Genomic DNA, 22210 nt, shown 5'->3' on the forward strand with positions numbered 1-22210 from the left:
TAATTTCGTAATTTTACCATATCGGAGTATTCTCATAATTTTTCATCCAAGTATCTTTAACATTTAACCCTTGTGATATAAATATAAGTTACAAATCCAAGCTGATTTCTTTATCACCAATCACAAACTTGTAATTTAATTCTAACAATTATCAATCTCTTATCTTAGTCATCGATCCGTATTCCGTTACAGAATTTCTACCACATTCATATCGATGAATAAATTATTCAACTCCACAAAGTGACCAACATTATCTTATTCATGCATTTACCAATATCAACATGTTCCATAAAGCATAAAGAGGTAGTAAGTATTACCTCGATTTCCGTGCAATACTGATCGACCATAAAAATTCCATTCGAACGCCTTTGATCTTCAATTCAACTTCCAATAATTCCTCAGATACATATCAACATAAATTATATCAAAACAAAGCTTAATTACGATAAACGGATCGAATCGGGTGATAAATCAGTGAAAGACGGCTTACCGGTTCGAATTTGGCGAAACAGACTTCGGATTTGGATTCAGGACGTCGAAAGCATAAAATATGACTTTTCGGAAATTTGGAATTTTCGGTCAAAATCAAAGTCAACGGGTTTGACTGACAATTTCGAGGCCTTCGGGTTCGAATTTCGAAAAACGGACAGCGGAATCGGATTTGGAACGTCGAAAAATGTCAGGATAGGTATACTCGTCAAAGTCAAAGGTCGTTTAATGCCCGGTCAAAGCCAGTCAAAGTTTTGGTCAACAGTAGTCAACGGTCGTCAACGGGTCAACGGGTCGGGTCAACGAGTCGAGTCAGGTCAACGGGTCGGATAAACGGGTCGGGTCGGGTAAACGGGTCGGGTTGTGACCGGTCAAACCGGTCAAAACAGTTCCAAAACCGGTCAAACCGGTCACTTTTCCCTTCCCCACGCGCAGTGCGGCGCGTGGGGGCGCGTGAACAGTGATAAAATCCCGGAAAAATTTCTAAAATTATTTTGAGCGATTTCGAGATACTTACAAAGCTCGGTTCACAATTTTGAACGGCGGAGAGCTCGATTTCAACAAATCGGGAAGTTTGACCGTTCACCTCCCAACGCGCCGCCGCCGCCGGAGAAAAAGGACACCGGTGGACTCGGAACGGCACAAGGAACACGATGGTGCGGGAGGTGTCGTAAACGGATGACCCGATCGTCGTGAATCGATGAAAAACCAACTAAAACCGAGTTATTACCGACGATACTTCCGACTGAAATTCACGACGAACGGCGATGATTCACGATGAAAGGTTTGAGGGTTTTGTTCCTCGGTTCACAACGAACACGATGGTTGTTTTCGGCTCGTCGTTTGGAGGTCGGACGGCGAGTAGATCGGAGTTGGAAGTTGGGTTGCTGGAGAAGGAAATCTGGAAAATTTCTGCTGCCTGCGCACGAGAATCAGATTTATAATTCAACATATTAAAAAAATGGTTAAATCATGGGTTTAGCCACTGAACTTTCTGCACTTCTGAAAACGGTTTGCCAACTTTAGAACTTTACAATTTAATCCCCTGTTTCTTTCAAAATACCAAATTAAATCCACCAATTTATATTTCTTAAATTTAGCCCCTAAATTGGGGTGTTACAAACATGTTAACTAAATGTCCGTCTTAACTAATGGAACTTATGCAATAACGAAGAGCTTATGCAATAATGAAGACTACATACATCAATTGAGCACACTTTAGATTTTCTAAAATGCTAACAAGAAGTTATAAATAGCTCATGATGCAGCACTTGAGAACCCAACTGAAGCCTGAAGTCTGAAGATATTGGCACAAAAAGATAGTTAGATCTTGAAATACTTACAGCAAAAGAGCATCAGAGAAAATGCTTGTTCAAGTTTATCCAAGCAGTGTACTTGGTTGGTAAAAGAAACAGAAGCAATTGCTACCGATTGCTGCCGAAAAGCTCAAGAAGCAAAAGCAATTGATGCCGAAGCGCTCCATAGAGGTGTTGGAGCCTTCAATTAGGTTTGTTGTTCGCGTTGTTTTTTAATATAAAATGACGAAAATATCATGGGGACTCATGTGAAAGTCACATGCCGTCCCCGAAACATCCCCAGGACTCGATAAAACGTCCCCAATGTCGTTCAACCATACCCTGCCACCGTGGTACCGTACCGAGGACGGGTACTTGAAACGGCAAAGTTGCCGTCCCCGTGCTTCCTAGACTCAGTATCCGCCATTGATCCACCCATTGATTCACAACAAACCCATCGTTGTTCTTCACCTTGTTCATCACTTGGTGTCCGAGAATCTCATCTAAATGACTAAATCGGGTCCATTTTCTTCTCTGTCGACGGTTTTACTCTCTTCACCACCCACGAGAACTTGTATCCGCTCAGGACCAGCCCTTTTCCGAGCTCCCTTATTTGCTCTTTAGACATCGCTGTCCTACTCCCGAAGCTGACATCAACGACGGAGCTTTCCCTTTGGTTCTCAAGCCACTCCGATGGCGCAAAGAAGATTACCCCTAGAATTCCAATGGCAGAAGAGGTCCAAGAGGGAAAATTTTCGGCAACCCTTTGTTGAAAGCATCTCTAGTGTCTCTTTTTCGAGTTCTTCAAACGTTGATCAAAACACCATCGGAACGCTTGATGCATTTACCGTTTTCCGATAAATCCTTCGCCAAGAAACTCTCCGTATCCAGAAGCGGCGAAGGAAGCAACGCCTTGGGAATCGACGAAGGGACGGAGGGGAAACAAGACGAGTGACAACATCCGAGCCGACGCAGTGAAGAGTGTGAATTAGGAAGACGGATATTTTCAGTCACTGAGATCACGGAAGACAACGTCACATCGGTGACGATAAACGAGAGCGGCGGAGACGACGAGGACAGGAGATGGGAAAGCAAAGCGTCATGAACATGGGAGGCGATAGCATCAGAGTTAGACATTGTTAGGTAAAAAGCTCCAAGATGGGTGTGATGATCTTTTTCTTATGCTATGGAGTTTGGTAGTTGGATGAAGGTTAGGTAGGACGTGCGATGCATACTTTTTAAAGATAAAATAAAAGGTAAATTACATAAATCTTATAATAAACTTTAATTGATGTATCATTTATATAAATAAGTTTTTTTTTATTATTTTAAGGTAAAAAAAATATAATTTTTGTTCCCGTAGTAGATTAATTTATTATTATTATTTATCCTTTATCGTATTTTCGCATCAATTTAGTCCTCGAAATTACTTACATCATTTTATCTTACCATTAACTTAAAATCTTAAATTATAAACTATAACCTCTAAACCATAACCTCATAACCTCTAAATCATAAATCCTAAACCTAAATCATACTCACAATTTACAATTTAGGGTTTATGTTGGGATATGAAATAGAAGGATGTAATTAAACAACTTTAATAACTAAATTGGTGCGAAATACAATATGAACGAAAATAATAAACTGAGCCTACTATAAGGATAACCCTTAAACATTATTTTAATTATAATGTTAAATTGATTTTTATTTTAATTATAAAAAAAGGTGGAATAATTTAGTAACGGTGTAATAGTGATTGAAAAACAACAAATGTTTTTAACAGAGTCAACCAATGTCTTTGGAATGGAAAATCAAGCACACAACCAATAAACCAACATAAAATATTGGGTAAACTATGCATTTAATATCTAAACTATTAGTTTTGGTTCATTTTAGTGTTTAAACTTTTAAAAATTTTAAAATCATACCTAACGTTTAGTTTTTGTTTTATTTTATTATCCCGCTGTTAAAAACTTAACGCGTGTAGTGCCTAAACTATAAGTTTTGATCTGTTTTTAGTACATAAACTTTCAAATATTTTTCAAAACATAACATTAAATTTTGAACAGAAGTACTAAAATAAACAAAACTAAATTTTATGTATGGTTTCGAAAAATTGAAAGTTTAAGTATTAAAATCGGCCAAAACTAGTAGTTTAAATATTAAACGCATAATTTACCCTAAATTATAAGTATTTAAAATACTCCATATTTATAAGCATTTTGTAAACTCATAATTTATTATTTTTTTGTAGATGGTGGTCGTTCGGTCTCAAATTTCATGGGTGTCTCGTCTCGACAACTTGAGTTCAAATCTGACCTCCATTTTTTCAGAACTTGCTTTGAAGTCCACGAATTAGAGAATAAAAGTGAGGAAGCCGAAACATTTGAATCGAGATTCACGGATTTTGAGACATTTTCGATTAAACAACCACCAAATTTGGACTAAGGGGTCGAGACGAATCGACCCATGAATTTTGAGATCGAACGACCACCATCAACGACAATAGATGGTGGTCGGAATGAAAAATGATACGGTGGTTGGCAACAACAACTGGTCACCTTATTTTCAAAGAAGTGGATTCGAAACGTCATTTTGATGTATATTTGAATTTTTCAAAACACATCATTTTGATACATGTGTTATGGCATCACAATGTTAGAGAGTTACGACAGAGTGAACAAAATGATTTAATATGTAAAGTTCAGTGAACAAAATAGAACAATTGAAAGTACAGTGAATAAAACAAGAGAAAAAATAAAATTCAATGAGAGACAATGTACTTTACCCTTTTAACTTAAAACTTTTTTGCACCTCAAATATTATGAAGATAAGCAGTAACTAGCATACATACCAACAATAACTACAGATCCAAAAGAAGAAAAGGGCAAAACCCGAACCACGTCCTCGATTATACAAAAAACTAAGGTAAATTACATTAGATGCCATTAAACTTTAGGCAATCTATAATTTATATCACTAAATATTCAATTTCACCAATTATAATATCCAATTATGTCACTGGAGCGTTAAAATCCAAATGGTATGATGACATGGACAAAACAAAATCATTTTGATGTAGCTGGTCTAAGATGACATCATTTTAGATACTAAACTTTAAGAATGTATCAATTTTGTCACTAAAACTTTTAAACAATTCACTTTATACCAAACTTTATGAATAATTATTATCATGGACGAAGCTAGGATCAAAGATTTGAAAGAATCACTTTATTTAACTTTAAAAACGATCTACTAAATATTAAAACCTAAAAACTAGAGGGAAAGATTTAAATTAAATATTTTTTATTAATATGCGACGAGTACAATGCATTATATGTTCAAATATAATTCTCAACTATTTGAGATTGAACGCTCACACCCTTGACATTCTCGGTGCTCGAACCCGAAATCTTAATAAATTACAACAATTTCTTTACCACTGAGGTTGTTGGTTAGTGTGATTTAAATTAATAAGATTTAAAGTACAAGGGACCAAAACTACCATTAGACCAAAAACATTTGAGTGGCCCAGTGCCCTCCCGTGATGCATGGAGATCCATCTCTGATCCAACAGGCCTGAATTTGAAGACATTTTTACCAAGCCTACGTGAAAAATTCATAGAAAAATATTTCAAACCACACTATTTAGTTAAAAAAAAGTACAAATTTCAAGAGTGTGTACTAACCATTATATCAAACACTTGGAATGCATTCCCGAGATCGTCGTCGACCGAACGAATTCCGACTTCTGCTAAGCTCTCGGATGCGAAAAACAGGCAAAGATAGATGTGCCCCAAAGGGGTGACCTGAGAACACAAGCCATTGCTTTGCTGCATAGCATTCAGCACTCCCTGTGTTCTTAGGCGGCACCCCTCTGGGGTAAACCATCTTGTGCTGGATGGATTTGGCCTTTGCGATGATTCATTGTGCCTTTTAATACGAAGAGAGAGTGTTGGCATGGTCACATGGTGTGCTCATCTTGCTGATTGATGTCAAATAGATGTCGACATCCTTTGTTATCAAACATTGTTGGCCTGAATTGGACAAAATCATTTGTCCATCTAGCTCAGTTGGTAGAGTACAAGGCTCATAACCTTATGGTCGTGGGATTGAGTCTCACCGAGGGCAATTTATAACGGAGGTCTTTTACGAAAGTTGTTCTTAACCTGACATTGAAAGTAGCTTACTACCCTACCTCCCCTTACCTCATTACATTAGAAATATAGTCAATTAATTTTATAAGTCGATATGTTCATACCGATAGCGTCAAGAAAAACAACAGTTCTAATACAATTAGATTCATCAAAGTAGAACTAAAATAGATTAATTTTCGACAAAGCCCATTTAACCAAAGAATGTACTACCCTATCAATCTCACGGTTGGCAAAAAACACACACTAAAAGATCTGGATTGCTCGCGAATATTACGCGAGCCTCGTTAAGCATAAGCACCACTTCCAGTCATATACTCAATGACATGACACTTTAAATATGATGTTTGAAGTTTAAAAATTATTAAATTCGTTTCTTCTTCTTCTTCTACGTCGTGCGTGAGTGAGAAGGAGGCAGAAGCAGAAACGCAGAGCAAAATTAGGGGAAAAAAAAAGGTTTTTTTCTTAAAATTTGTCCCTTCCCTTCTTTATTTTTTTCATGTTCTTAAATTTACTTTGCTTGCTAGTTTGATTCCTACCAAAAATACCAACAACAAAAAAAGCTTACTTTGCTGCTGCATGTTACGCCAAAAGAAAAGCCAGAAGCAATTAATGCAAGATGAACAGGTACTCTACTTACTTGAATATAATTTCTCTTCAAAGTGAAATATTTTTTCTGATTTTGTTTGATTTTGAGTTTGGGCAATGAAATTTGAGGGAAAATCTGAAGTTTGATTTTGAGTTTGCTGCTGGGATTAGCTCCTTGTTTATGCTTTATGGTCTGCTCTTTCTTATTTCATTTTCTTTGCTCTTAATAGGTTTATTCTTGGAGAAAAAGCGACATACCAAGTAGATTATGTTGGCTGGTAATAGATTGCAGCATAGGTTGGCTTGTTGTTATTGTAGGCTGTACTCTCTGCCTTCCCATCTTCATCATTTTCGAAGCTTCTCTCTTTGGTCAATGAAGAAAGACCCGGATCTTGAATCAGCTCTTTCGAGAAATCGCCGCTGGATAGTCGATAATGAGATTAAAAACATAATACTTAGATGCCCAAACCAGGTGGCACCTTTGAAGCATCTTCAGAAGAAGTTTAAGAGTCTTGATCTTCAAGGGAAAGCTCTCAATTGGCTCAAGAAGTATCCCTGTTGCTTCGAAGTTTATCTCGAGAATGATGAGTATCATTGTAGTTAACAAAAGAGATCATGCATTTGGTCGAAGAGGAAGAATCAGTGAAAGATATGCAGGAGCCGATATTTGTACAGAAAATGGCAAAGTTGTTAATGACGAGCATCAATCAAAGGATTAATGTTACAAAACTTAATGAGCTCAAACACAGCTTTGGATTTCCAGATGACTACATCATAAGAATCTTGCTGAAGCACCCAGAAATGTTTCACTGGTTAATAAAGGTTGGAGGAAGAGTTCAATGGAAATCGAACTTCTGGCGTGGAACTCTGATTTAGCAGTCTCTGCTGTCGAAGCCTCAGCCCGGAAACAAGGAATAGAGCCTTGTTTATTGTGTTCGTTATCTTCAACTTGGATCAAATCACAACAGAGGTTTGAAGAATTTAATGCAATTCCCTACGTCTCACCTTATTTAAATCCTAGGGTTTAGAAGAAGGAACAAATGGAGAAGAGAATTGTGGGTACTGTGCATGAGTTGTTGTCATTGACATTGTGGAAGAAGCTATCAATTGTAAAGCTAAGCCATTTCAAGAAAGAGTTTGCTTTACCTGAGAAATTGAATGTTTTGTAGCTCAAGCACCCCGGCATCTTTTACGTGTCGAACAACTATCAGATTACACCGTGCTCCTTAGAGAAGCTTATGATGGGTCTGAATTGGTTGACAAAGATCCACTCGTCATCGTGAAGAATAAATTCGGCGAATTGATGCAAGAAGGGCTTCAAGAATATAACCAGAGGTGCCTCTTAGTAAATTTGGAAAAGAAGAAGAAAGGCATGAATTTGATGAAGTCGGAAAGAAGGAAAGTTGGAAATGCTGAAAATTCTGACCAAGATGACAATGGTTGAGTTCAAATGGGGTTGTACTGCATCTTCACTTGGGCTCATATCTAGTACTTCCATCTTATTAACAATTTAAATGGTTGAGCTCTCTACTTATGTCTTATGCTTGTTTCTTTACTTTTGATCTACTAATATTTAATGAAGACATGAAAGTGTTTTTCTACCTTGTAAAGTGCATCGTGCAGAAGATGACTTGGACTCGTTATTCTACATATTTGTTACATTCAGCAGCAGATGCATGTCCTTGGAACCTCTCCCCTTTTTCTAATTATATTTGCCTTTTCCTTTGCTTTAAGTTCACCATTTATCTGGCTTGCCTCTGCCTGTGCTCTTGCTCCATCTGCTCTGCTTGTTTGATATACTCCATTTTTTCTTAAATTTTAGTAAGGCTCATGCTGTTTTTCGCTCCAATCCTCTCTGATGCTCCAAGAAATAAGCTCTTAGCTTCTAAGAAATAGTTTGAATCGAGTAAAGGAAAACAAGCCTCACCTCTACTCTGTCCAGCTTGTCTTTGGCTTTCTTCTTCTTTTCCTCCCGGGCAAGTATAAATATAATGGCAGGCTCGTCAGTTCTTCCTGCAGTCCCAGGTTTAATGGCAGGATGCTCGGGTTTTAATGCTGCACTTTCTATTTGGCCGGAAAGCATATCAGGTTTAGAGGAACTTCTCGGTTTTGTAATGCTAGTGCTGCCCAAGTGATCAGCAAAGGTAAGGGATTTTCTGAACGACGAGCACGTCTAAATTCCTTCTCATCCGTACCATCAGTTGCTGACATTTTGCTCTCTGCACTTTCTGAACCTTTTCCCGATCCTTCACCTATTATTTTTTTGGTTAAGCAGCAGCAGCAGAAACTAGAAGTTCATGATCATCTTAAAACATGGATATCAGGATTCAATTTCTCATGCTTTGGGTCTTTACCTAAGAATCGTTCGGTTATATGACAGGTTCCAATATTGAAGATGACTTATCTTCCTTTCTGCTCTTATCTCTTTGATCAATGAGGGTTTCACTGCTCTGTTTCTGATCTTGAATGCTTGGTTTTGCAATCGAGCTGACAGCATATATAGCAGCTGCCACTGCAAATACTTGGTCCGGTTTATGGTCTGAATCATCATTAGAACTCATCATCTTACCAGAAAACAGTCTCCGAAACCAGTTCTGGGTTTTCTTCTCAGCAAAATCCAAAATTAAGGTCGGTTATTGCAGCGTCAACTTCAACTTAAAATGGCAAGGGAGCAAAGATAATGTATAAAACGTGTCTGTGTTCTTTCGGTTTATCAGCTTACAAAGATGGGATCGAAAAATAGTCGGGGAAAATCGGTGTTACTTTTACCTGTGATTGTGAGTTTTTTGTGGTGGTATTCTTTGGTTTCTGATCAACTCTTCTGTTTTGCCTTGTCCGGCACCAGGAAATTCCCCCTGGCATAAATGGAAGCAGATAAGGATTTCGAATCCGAAACCTTATACACGGTGACCAGTAAGTTCCCTGAACATGTATAGTTTTAATTTTCTTTTACACAAGTTCATCTGCAGTGCTAATTTCCTCTTATTTTCTGCATATTTTAATGGATTAAGTGCAACAAAAGAAGATTAGTGCATGAAAAACAAACTATCGACAAGAAAATAGAACTTACCTCATCTGCTTCAGTAAATTCTTTATTGTTTCAAGCTTTCTTCGTCTTTTCGAGAAACGAAACCGTGGTAGTCAATGGAGGGGCCTGCTTTGTTTTAAGAAGGTTATATACTTCAGAAAGTTTAGTCCGGAGAAAAGGAAGGATTGGTGGTTTAGTTAGTCATGGAGAGAAGACAAGCATGCAAGCTTTGGACAATATGCTTTGCATGCATATCTCGTTACTTTAGTTATGAAGAGGGTTAGGCCCCGAGGGGACAACTCTCTTCTCGGCACCATATCTCGGATCAATGTCATTCGGTCCGGACGGGGCCACTGGCTTTGAAAATTGCTGAAATCCATGGATTTTCCGAAGGTGAAAACACGAAGAACGTCGCCACGGGAGGGAGAATGAATCAGAAGGTGGGAACTCGTTTATTGGCGAAGTTGGTGACAAAGTTTGAGCCGACTGTCGAAAGAGGAGAAAAAGTATGAAGATTGAAAGGCGAAAACTGGACTTGGTATTGTTTTAAGATCAATGGAGAGCTCTTTACATAGAAGTGGTCGTGGAATTCATGGGAATTGGAGGTTTAAATGAAAAATCAAGTTGAAGCTGTAGCTATTGTGCTTAAAAATTTAAAATTAACGAGTTTTTTAGTCGAATCAAATCCTATTTTAAAATTTTTGAGTCGAGTTAAGTTCAATAATTATCGGTACATCAAATTAGACGGGAATTATTGGAGGCGAAGTGGAACAAGAACTAACATTAAACCATAAATGTAGGAAAGACCGGGGCAGACAGGATTTGACTTCACCTTACGTACAATGTCTACTTCCTAATCTATTGGCTCAAATTATTCTCCACGTAGGAAATTCATGTACCTTTAATATAGCTTTTGTTTTTACTCAAACAATCTTGATTTAAGAGTCATCTTTACTCCTACAATAAATTTAATTTATTATTTTTTATCATATTTTCGTATTAATTTAACTTTTAAAATTATTTAATTATATCGTTTTATATCATACTCTTAACTAAAAATCTTAAATTATAAAGCATAAGTTATGATTTAGGGTTTAAAGTTTAGAGATTATGATTTAAGGTTTAAGGTTTAGAAGTTATGAGATAATAGTTTAGAGTTTATGATTTAGGATTTTAAGTTAAGAGTAGGGTATAGAATAATACAATTGAGTAACTTCGAGTGTTAAATTAATGTGAAAATACGATAACGGTGAAAGTGATAAATTGAATCCGTTATAAAGATAAAAGTTACCCTTTTGCCAATACTGTTTTAAAATAATTACTCACTCATATAGGAGAGAAAAATGGTTGTCCCTTGTTCCCATCTGTAATGGGTAAGGGGGAAGTAAGATAGTAGGTTGCCCCCAACATCAAGTTGAGAGCAGCTTCCGTAGAAGATCTCCGAATTATGAAATACCCTCCGTAGGACTCGATCTCACGACCTCAAGATTAAGATATAGGAGAGAACTTTTTTTAAAAAAATTAAATCTTGAAACAAAAAATTTAAAAGGGTTGGTCGATTTGTTGTCCTCTTGGTTGGGGGCATGTGCGAGACAAGGGGTTAAAGGGTCACTTATCCACTCAAATCCAAATTAATTATAAGGTATATTATGTGCTTAATACCTAAATTATTATTTTTATTTTGTTTTAATACTTAGACTTTCATTTTTTTTAAATCATACATCAAGTTTAGTTTTTGTTTCATTTTAATGTTTCGTTTAAAATTTAATGTTAACTTTTGAAAAAAATTGAAAGTTGAGATTCTAAAACATATTAAAATTGATAGTTTAGGTACTAAACGAACTAAGTTTCTAACGGCGGGTACTAAACTATAAGTATGATTTTAAAAACTAAACTATAAGTTGAGATTATGGCTTCATGCTTAAAATCATTCATTAATGCAAGGAAAAATTACAGAATTTTTGTGCAAAACCTGAGCCACTTTTTTTCGGGTTGTACTCTTGTTCCAAGGCTTTGTCTTTATTAATCCGAACTGACCCATATCGTACACCTCATTAAAATCATTCAAACTCGAGATATTACTTAAGCGATCTCACCACTTGAACCAACCCGTTAGTGCTTGACCGCTTATTTAATTTCAGAGGAGCTACTTCAGCTGCACAAATAGCAAATGCACAGTGAAGAAGAGAGTGGAACCATCTTCTGAAGATCCCACCATCATCATCACTACATATGAAGGTCAACACTGTCATCATAGTGCCGGTTTCGCCCGAGGTGGACTCATCAGCCATGAAGTTGCCTTTGCCCGTCAATTTAATCCAGCAATCTCTCAAATTTATCATCCACACGGGATACAGCTGCATAGGGGAATTCCTCCCAGCACAACACAGTCACACCAAGTACCTATTGAAGTGAGAGAATCTCGTTCACTGCCCAAAGGTGAAGGGTTACTTGGGGATATTGTGCCTCCTGGAATGCATAACAGGTGAGAGAGAAAAAAAAACATGGTAAGCATACTATAACTCTTTTACACACTTAATCAGTTTGAGTGAGAAAAACAAAGTAAGGGAGATGGGGAATGGCTTTAGCAACGAGCATTTCACTAGTTAGGGCTTCAGCTAAGTTATTGGAAGGACTCAGCCTCCCATGGTCAGGAGGGCTTCACAAGACTAGAGCTTCTTGGCTAGTATAGCTAGTGGACCAATGTGACTAATATTTGTCTATTTAACCCCAAAATCAAGAGATATAGTTCCCTCTTTTGACATTTTTTGACCAGTCCTTACCTATCTCGGATAACATTTATGGACAGCCCTATTACATCTTTATAGTTAATTATTTACTTGTTCCTCGCAGCGTTCAATCATAAGGTTCATAGTTTTCATTGGATACTTAGTTTTTCTGGAATGCCTATTACATCTTGATTCAAAGCATTCCATGAATGTTCGTGAACATTTCGTATGATATTTGTTTATTAAACTAAATAAATGATTATCAATAAATTTTTGTGTTCAATTAATAAACAAATGAACATGAACATAGATGTGTTCAATTTGTTTATGTTCATGAATAAGCTCGTTTATTCGGTTTTTCTTTTCTTTTTATTTATTTTTTTCAGATTTTAGATATTGGTGAAGGTAGGGACTGAATTTAACACATTGTGAACTTTGAAGTTCAAGCTATGAAGCCTAAACATTTTAAGGATTAGTGGGGTAATTTTACCATTTTTCATTCAATCACAGGTAAAAAGGGAGAGAGTGCTGGTTGGCAACGAACGTGTTGAAAAACATATAAATAACTTGTTCGTGAATGTAAAATGAACATATTTTTTAATGTTAAATCAGTCGATGAACATCTTTAAAAATATATAAATGAATACGAACACATTATATATTAAAATTTTAAACAAATTAAAACTAAACATAAACACCTTCACAAAATAAAATAAATATGAATTAAAACCTATTCATTTACACTTTTATTGTCAATTTTATTATACTTATTAAATGAACCGAACATGAACACCTTAAAATAACAATTAAACGAGCACAAATTATAAACTAACACTTTAAAAATAAACAAACGAATATAAATATAATCTTTCTTCATTTAAATGTGGTTCATTTACACCCTTAATTACTATTTACTATCTATATGCACCAACAAGAGATTATTTCGAATTAGTATCATTTATGCTTAATATATTAGGTTTAATAACTCATCAAATGGTCTCAAATGGTCTCAGTGATTAAAGAAAGTGTTATACTTAATATATAGAAAGATATTATTGTAATTATTCCTAAATATATAAAATAAAATTATATTTTTTTGGGTCTAGCCAGATATTTTTCACCATAAACCCGGACCGAATCCAAACATAATATTAAAAAAACCTGACCCAACCCGACCCAAACTCGATTTAAAAAAATTAGACTCGTTCAGATCAAATCATGTCAAAATCCGTCAAGTTCGAGTCTCATACTCATCCCTAGATTTATCCGCTTTAAACCTTAAAAAAACCCTAAAAAGATAATAATAAGATTTTTCAGCCCAAATTGGACTTTCTACCATGTACTTGACTAGTTGGGTCATTAACTTAAAGAAAACCCAAAATTCTATGAGTTAATTCAACTTTAAAACCAATAAAAAAAATAGGATAAACTACACATTTAATACTAAAACTATTAATTTTAATTTATTTTAGTACTTAAACTATCAATTTTGTTCTATTTTATTATCTAAACTTTCAATTTCTTTTTAAAAAATTAACGTTAAATTTTGGACAGGAATAATAAAATGAAATAAAACAAAACTTTAACCTTTAAGTATGGTTTTGAAAAGAATGAAAGTTTAGATATTAAATTGGATCAAAATTGATAATTCGGACTTTCGGTGATCGATAGTTATATGAATAGTTATAAGAACTTCAACTATATTCAAAATCGAACCGAATCAAATCTCTAAACGATAGTTAACATTCTTCCTACTAGTTGACCTAATATAACTCGGTAGATAAACTCTTGTTAGAGACAAAAGGAGAGCATTAAAATTGATCTTATGGCATTTTCCCAAAGAGTATATACATACATACATACATACATATGTGTGTGTGTGTGTTTCAATTGTGAAGAAAGCAGCAAATACAGGCCTAGGGGCATGTGAATTCTAGAGGAAACTTCATTTCCACTCCATGGCATCAACCTTTCGTTAATGTTTCCCCACAAAGGAGGTGGTCCTTTCTTCTTTAACACAACCCTTTCAACTATGAACAAAAAGAAAACAACACTTCAACAGTGAGATTTGTTGATAACATATGATTGCTTCCAACAAGAAAAACTAATTGCAAAAATGGTGAACACAGTTGATAGGACCATCTTGAATCAGAAAACCAAAGAGAGACACCAAAAAGGAAGTAAATTTGTTCATTTACACACCATGAAATCCTCCTACCATGGGATTGGGATGAACCCAGAATTCCCCATTGCATCTTCTTCAACAGCAGCTGGAAGGTTAAGGTCAATTAGAGCTGGCAATGGAGTTTCTGGTGAGTCTTGTTTGATGACCAATGTTGTTCCCTCCGAACTTCCAACGAAACGGGACCTTTTGTGACCTCCTAAAGCTTGGCCTGACTTGAAAACCCTGCAACAGAAGGGGCATTCATGGCCTTTGTTTTTCTTTGAAATCAATCTCTTCTCAGAATTGCCATTTGAGGACTTGGTCATCTTTGTACCAGCCATTTGAGCATGAAAAGAGCAATTTGCAGAGCTATCAGCTTGATTATCACCTACTTCAGTTTTCACACACTGGAATTTACTCACATTTTTACCAGATCTAGACTTCACCTTAAGTTTCTTACATTCAACAATCCTCACATCAATGGAAGATGATTTAGCCTCCAAAACAACAGAGTTGTTATCTGAAGAATCAGCAACTGAGTTCAGCCCTTTCTTGCAACCAGAAGAATCCCTTGAAAGCATCATCAAACACACAGCAACCTCTTCTTGTTCTTGCTGATCTTCAATCTCTGATACAGATGATGAGCCATTTGGTAAACAAACTGAATCGTCAGAATGAACTTGAACCTGATGAACCCCACTTGTTTTGCACCTTATTCTCCTGGATCTCCTCCTTTTACCTGGAACAGTTGACGTTTCAGTGTCTGAATGACTATCCCAATGATCCTCAAATTTGTGAATGGCCCTTTCTTTCTCAGAGTGACAAGCCATGTGACCACAGAGTGCTTTCAATGAATGGAAACCCTTACCACATTCTTTACAAATCATCATCTCTTTGAGCAAAGAGCCATTGCCTGATTCTGAAAGCCTCTTGCTTTTCTTGGGGTTTTCCCTCAGGCCATAAGTTGCAGATTGGCCAGCACCAGCTTCAGCTGAATTCTCATTGTTCATATGAGTTCTTATGTGACCCCCTAAAGACTTACCACAAGGGTACCCTTTGTTGCAATACTCGCAAACAAACTTCTTCTCTTGATTTTGTTCCATTTTTAAAAATGATCACTGGAAAGCTGAAAATACCCTGTAAACTAAACTGGACGAGCAACTCATTTCTTACCTCAAATCTTCAAAAAGAACTGCATTTTTCAGTGATCTTGTGGAAGAAGAACAAAAAATCAAAATCTAGATCAAGGAGAAGAGAGAAAAAAAGAACAGATCACAAAGTTGGTTGCTTTAGTTTCAGCGGAGATGATGATGAACAAACGAGAATCAGCAGCTGAGATGTGACAATTCTCTGTTTTAAGTACAACAAAAGAGATCCGACCCACAAGAAAAAGACACCTTTTCCGATGAAAACCAAAATCCTTTTGAAATAAATCAAATCTTTAAAGGTGATGGGTCGCTAATGATGGCGATGAACAGGCTGATACGAAGAAGAGGAACAAAAAAAAACCAATCACTCTCCCTCTCTCTGGATGCCATTTGTTTTTCGTTGTAGTTGGAGGAGAGTTCCATGCATGGAAGCCCCCCCAAAAAAGAGATTAAAATGGAAGAAAAGATAGCCAACACGTGTATTCAAGTGAGAATCATCCGGTGATGGAAACGAACGGTCGAGATTTGTTTCGAGGATCCCCAACGAGTGGGGAGTTCTGTTGTAATATTCAAACAATCCCTTAACTTTGTCTTGCCTGTAAAGCTCACAAAAGTGTCGGGGGGGCAGAACCTCCAACTCATCGTCCGTTGCCTCCACTAAAAGAGATCAGTTCACGAAATATGCCAGTATGTCCCATTGTGCTTGCCCCCTTTCTCTTATTTTTACTAAATCTTTAGAGTAATATCAGAAGTTCGAATATTAACATTATAAATAAAATAAAATAAAATAAATTAAAATAATCATCTCATAATAAACTTCGACAATATTCAATTCGAATTAAATAACCTACAAAGGAAAATTTTCTAAACAAAAGGTTATTGACCAATAACTCTTGGTTTAATGTAAAGAATATAAATCATTTTATCGATCAATTTGTTCCCTTCATGGTCTATTAGATCATGGTATTCATCGGGGACATATGAGACATTAAATCATGGCTACCACTACTGATTGACTTCCATTATCAACTAAATGTTAAAAAATGTGATTCACTCATAAAAGAAGTATTTTTTTTCCGGGAGGAGGAAAATTTGATGCCAAAATGATAAACCAAGTCACATACGCAAAAGGAAACTTGATAATCCAAATCTCACCAAACCCTAAAAACACACAAGTTGCTGGTCCACTTGGAAAAATCAAGCTGCGATTTCTCAGCCAATGGCTTTCTCATGATGTCAATGTGATGTCTCACCATGTTTGTGGTACAAATGCAATTTACTTTGACCAGGTTTTTTAGTATGTACTTCGGTGAAGATGAATTTTGATAAATTTAATAATTATTTTATAATAATTTGATAAATTTTAGTGACCATTTTATAATAATTTGATAAATTTTAGTGACCGTTTTATAACAATTTGATAACCAACATCATATACAGAAGAAGAAAAGATTCCATTAACAGCACTTGTTAACATGCTGAATCAAAATACATTAGGTTGATGAATTTACAAGGAAAAATTATTGTTGAAGAACCAAAACTTTGGCCTTTAACTAATGAGAAGATTCTGGACATTTCAAGAGCAAACAATTTGTTCTTACCTCAAAGTATCTTGTCCGAAAATCTCTTCAATTATGTTGCATGTCGGCTGGAGATCGAACCCTTTTGTTGAAGATGTAGGATACCTAGTGTCCCAGATTTTGGAATCACATGCATCCGAAAAACACATATCGCTCACCAGCTCACTAGACTCATCTAGTTTACCAGGCTGCAAAGACTTGCAAAGCTCGGTCACTGATCGTTCACTAACATGCGAGTTTGCCTTTGTGTCAATCAGATTATGAGAGTCAACAATGTCCGGGTGAAACTCGAAAGACATACATGAGTCATCCTGTACACTGATATCCTCCATTATTCCGAAACCCTTGTCCGTTTGTTGAAGAACAGGACCGAAACTGCTCTCATCAAATGGCTTCAAAACACGTCCTTTTAACGAAAGATTGATGCCATAATCCTCTCTTGTTGTGGCCTTGCTATAATATCCAACACCATTAGCACCACCAGAATTGCCACTATAATCATCGTCCACATCATTGTTGTCTTGATGGTTTGCCAGATCTTCCCGATCAGCAAGAGATTCAGTAGCAGAGTCTTCATCTTCCTCTATAGCTTGAACTTCGTACGACTGTTGATTTCCATAAAACTCACCATCATCGCTGTCAATGTCCAGGCTACTCGATCTGTTCTGGATAGCTCGCCTCTGAAGGATAAAGACATTGAAATAATAGCTAACCAGCTCTCTCTTGGACCGTGATGGGAAAATCAATGACAACTGTTTCCAAAACTTCTTTCCCAATGATGCAGGATTATTGTAAACAACCTCACGAAAGATCTCTTCATCTTCTTCACTCCATTTATATGCTACATCCTCTCCAATGTTATAAAACCCCAGTTTCACAAATTTTTCATGCCCAAGGGATTCTCGTAATAGTTTCCATGCCTCCATAACATGCTGTTGCACACATCTTGAAGATCCCCTATCCAGGTCAGCTCGGCCAGCACCAACATTACCACAGATGTTTGAAGACAAATGCGAGTCAGGCATTGGAATGATACATGTTCCCATCTTAATATCCTCATTGTAATTATCTGCAGTTTCTGAAGCAACAGCAAACTTATTATTCTTTATATGCCTACCCCATGATGGAACATTGGCTTGATGATTTGACCCAATCGGAACTTGTTTTCGAGGAGACTGATCCAAGAGTAAATAATAGTCATCCTCAACACGAGAAAACATTCTTCGAGGGATACCAGAGTCAAAATATTCAGATGAAACAGGTGAAATAGCTGCTACACCGGTGCCTGTATCTTCCTCGCTAGAAATGCTAGTAACCAAAGATAAGGGAGCAGTTGTCTAGGAAACAATTCTTATTTTAAATTAGTCCTTAAAAGTTTAAATATTTTAATTTCATCTTCAAATTATAAATCTCATTCTAAATTAGTCCCTAAAGTTTAAAATCTTCTAATTTCATCTTCAAATTCATCCCAACACGTAATTCAATTTCAACCATAGTTCAACATAAATTTTACTTTTTTAAAAATGTAATAATATAGCTTGGTACATTTTTATTAATAGGGACAATATTTGTATATGTTGATATTTTTGGATAAAATTGGACGTTCAAAAGTTCGGCGACCAATTTAAAATAAGATCATAATTTGAAGATACAACATATTGTATCAGTTGTAGGCCAACCTCACACAAGCTGCAAAAAAAATTATCTATGCCACTGCTGGCATGTCCTTGAGCCAGTCATCCAATGGCTTCCCAATGGAGTAGACGATAAACCCGATTTTCCTCAATTTCTCTACATCGACGATGTTCCGGCCATCGAACAAAAATGCTGGCTTCTGCATGTTACCGAAAATCTTTTGGTAATCGAGCTTTATAAACTCATCCCACTCAGTGAGGATGCAAAGCCCATGAGCATCCTTTGTTGCTGTGTATGCATGCCAAACGACACTAACATCGGTGACAGAGGTGGGGCTCATCGGCTGAAGATGAACCGGATGGTCCCAGTCGAACTTCTTCATCGAAAGGTCCCTCTGAATCTGGTCTTGGTTAACTTGAGGGTCGTATATGCTCAGTTTAGCTTTGTCCCCTATCAGGCCTTTGCACACATCAATGGCTGGGGTCTCCTTAGTGTCGCCGGTGTCCTTCTTGAAGGCGAATCCAAGGATGGCGATCTTCTTCCCCGAGACCGTGTTGAACATCGAGGAAACAATCCGGTTAACGAACCGGGTTTTCTGGTAGTCGTTCACCTTGATGACTTGTTTCCAGTAATTGGCTACCTCAGGGAGGCCATTGCACTCACAGATATAGACCAAATTCAGAATATATCCTTTTGGAAACAAGATCCACCAAAACCAACACTAGCATTCAAGAACTTGGGTCCGATTCTCGTATCCTTCCCAACAGCATGAGACACTTAGCTCACATCGGCGCCGGTAGCCTCGCACAATGCCGACATAGAATTAACCGACGAGATTCTCTGAGCCAAGAAGGCATTGGCAGCGAGACCAGAGATTGGTGCATATGATTCTATCCATGGGAACCCATTGTGCATAAACGTCCCTCAACGTTTCGATGGCCTTTTTACCTTCCGGTGTCTCCCTGCCGCCGATAAGAACACGGTCGGGGTTGAATAAATCCGAAATCGCGGTCCCCTCAGCAAGGAATTCAGGGTTGGAAAGGATCTGAAAGTTGATCCCTTTGCTATTGTGAGTCAAAATCTTCTCGATGGCCTCGGCTGTTTTAACAGGGACGGTCGATTTCTCGACCACGATCTTGTTGGATTTCGCTACATCGGCGATCATACGAGCGGCACTCTCCCAGTAGGTCAAATCAGCGGCTTTCCCAGCTCCGAGACCTTGGGTTTTCGTCGGGGTATTGACTGAAACAAACACAATATCGGCTTCGGAAACATGTTTCTCGACATCGGTGCTGAAGGAAAGGTTTTTGCCTCTGCATTTCTTCACCACGTCGTCGAGGCCTGGCTCGTAGATGGGGAGTGTATCACTGTTCCAAGCATTGATTCTAGCTACCGAAATATCAACAACAGCCACTTGAATGTTGGGGCATTTCAGTGCAATGACGGCCATGGTCGGACCGCCGACATATCCAGCTCCGATGCAACAGATCTTCACCATTCTCGACAAGAAAAACTGCTCCTGGAACAAGTAATTGATTTGACATCCACATTAGCAAATTCAGATCTAAGCTAAATTACTCTTCAGATAAATCAAATCTCATTCCGGCTAAATGAATTCTTTTTCATAAACCAAAACTGGGTTTTCAGAAAAGCTTGATTCAAAGCAACAATGAAAGACGAACATTGATGATGTATGGTTTCCAAAACGAGTAAACAACGCATTAAATGACTAAAACAGGAAGGCAAAGCTATGGAAAACAACAATCGATCGAGCAATTAAACAAAACCCAGGAGATCAAAAGGGAAATGAAATGGGAATTTAGATTACCTTTCTGGGGATTCAGCTATCCGATCAAACAAAGATGATGAAGAAAAAAAAAAGGATATAAAAAGGTGGGAGAGAAATTGGGTGAAGTTCTTCAGGCGAGGAATGAGGAAAACTAAACACCTCCCCACTGTTTATACACATAACTCAACTAACGTGAGGGTGATTTGCATGCCTTTTTCATGGTCAATATTGCCCATGGTTTTCACAACCGGACGGTTAACGAACCTACCATGTTACCGGTTCATTGATCGATCGAAAGAATCGGACGATGTCATAATTATTTAAAAAATTAAATAAAAATACTAAAAATATTTAATAAAAAATAATTTTTTATATCACAAGTCATATTCAAAGCAAATTATAACATATATAAGTTAAAAATCATAAAATCAAGTCAAACAAAATGATTCAAATTAACTACAATATAATAATTAAGGTAAAACATATTAAATAATAAATATAATTATATAAATATAATTAAAAAAATAAATTTGGGACTAAAAAAATCATAACAAAATGATATTGTTACATGGCTAAGAAACGTAGAAGAGCATCCCAAAAGTCTAAAGAGTAAAAATATGATAACAAAACAATCTCACATTACTAAAAAACATAGAAGAGCATCCCAACTAACTTCTATAAATAATAGAAGAAATTTGACATTCAAAATCATGGAGTCTTTTGCTGAGCATTGAGTGAACTATTCTTTCACTTTAATCAAGCTCGAATTTTAGGCTTCAATCGAGCTTTTAATTTTTTTTGAGTTCAAGCCTTTTTCGAGTTTAAGTTTTAATATTATATTTCGAGTTCGAGTTGAACTTGTTAATTTTTAGCTCGTGAGTTTGAGTCGAGTTGAGTTTACTTTTAAAGTTTTCAAGTTCGAGTCGAGCTCAGCAATACTTGAGTTCGACTTGGCTCGTTTAACAAACGACGTCGTTTGGTTTAATTTTTTAAAAAAAATTGGTTGTTTTTACGGTTTTTTCCGATTTTCAACCGATCCGGTTTGAACGGTTTAGCGGTTCCGACCGATTCACTAATAACGGTTCAACCAGTATAGATTGAATCGAACTAGACAACGATTCTCAATTAAACCGATTGAACCGACCGATTTAATCCGATTTTCAAAACAATGATATTACCTTTCCTTTTTATATACGGCCAAAAGATATTAAAGTTCTATCTACTTTTAAATTTTAAAAAAATAATGTCATCTTCAGCATTATTGTTTCTCCCAAGTCTTCAATTCAAAAAATAAAATTTTATATAATATTGACCTGATAATCAAATGACAATCTAAGATGACAGATTAATATAGCGAATGATATGGTAAATTAGTTAAATTGATAAGTCATATATCAGCATCGCATATCGTTATGTCAGTACCATAATGGTCAATAACAAAAAACGTTGATCAAAAGACCACATTAAATTTATTTTCTGAGTTCAAAGGTCACGTAGAGAAAAAAATAATATGATGATCACGTTGATTTATTTCCAAAAGTATATGTACCTATGATATACTTATACTTTTGTATATTTATGAGAAGTACTTAAATTAAGATATTTATT

At 36.5% G+C, this 22210-nt stretch overlaps 4 protein-coding genes and 2 pseudogenes across 4 annotated transcripts; 2 read left to right on the forward strand and 4 right to left on the reverse strand.

Moving 5' to 3' along the window:
* Window positions 1-2295: 2295 nt before the first annotated feature.
* Window positions 2296-2921, reverse strand: LOC120197222 (UDP-glycosyltransferase 13-like). The gene is made up of 2 exons (XM_039198824.1): window positions 2609-2921; window positions 2296-2498 (listed from the first exon to the last, which is right to left on the reverse strand). The coding sequence occupies exons 1-2, from the start codon at window positions 2919-2921 to the stop codon at window positions 2296-2298; spliced, it is 516 nt and encodes a 171-aa protein (XP_039054755.1).
* A 3843-nt stretch (window positions 2922-6764) lies between these two features.
* On the forward strand, window positions 6765-10237 carry LOC120197218 (annotated as a pseudogene).
* Window positions 9394-12046, forward strand: LOC120197136 (probable WRKY transcription factor 57). The gene is made up of 3 exons (XM_039198750.1): window positions 9394-9442; window positions 9951-10063; window positions 11699-12046. The coding sequence occupies exons 1-3, from the start codon at window positions 9394-9396 to the stop codon at window positions 12044-12046; spliced, it is 510 nt and encodes a 169-aa protein (XP_039054681.1).
* A 2355-nt stretch (window positions 12047-14401) lies between these two features.
* Window positions 14402-15841, reverse strand: LOC120197208 (zinc finger protein ZAT4-like). The gene has a single exon (XM_039198810.1). The coding sequence runs from the start codon at window positions 15551-15553 to the stop codon at window positions 14501-14503; it is 1053 nt and encodes a 350-aa protein (XP_039054741.1). The 5' UTR covers window positions 15554-15841; the 3' UTR covers window positions 14402-14500.
* A 121-nt stretch (window positions 15842-15962) lies between these two features.
* On the reverse strand, window positions 15963-18672 carry LOC120197137. Its single transcript, XM_039198751.1, has 4 exons — window positions 18652-18672; window positions 17200-18515; window positions 17024-17076; window positions 15963-16255 (listed from the first exon to the last, which is right to left on the reverse strand). Exons 1-4 carry the CDS (start codon window positions 18670-18672, stop codon window positions 15963-15965), a joined length of 1683 nt encoding a protein of 560 aa, XP_039054682.1.
* A 166-nt stretch (window positions 18673-18838) lies between these two features.
* LOC120197206 lies at window positions 18839-20733 on the reverse strand (annotated as a pseudogene).
* Between the last annotated feature and the right edge of the window lie 1477 nt (window positions 20734-22210).

The sequence above is a fragment of the Hibiscus syriacus genome, unplaced genomic scaffold (assembly GCF_006381635.1).
Source record: "Hibiscus syriacus cultivar Baekdansim isolate YM2019G1 unplaced genomic scaffold, ASM638163v2 tig00117047_pilon, whole genome shotgun sequence".
NCBI classification, from domain to species: domain Eukaryota; kingdom Viridiplantae; phylum Streptophyta; class Magnoliopsida; order Malvales; family Malvaceae; genus Hibiscus; species Hibiscus syriacus.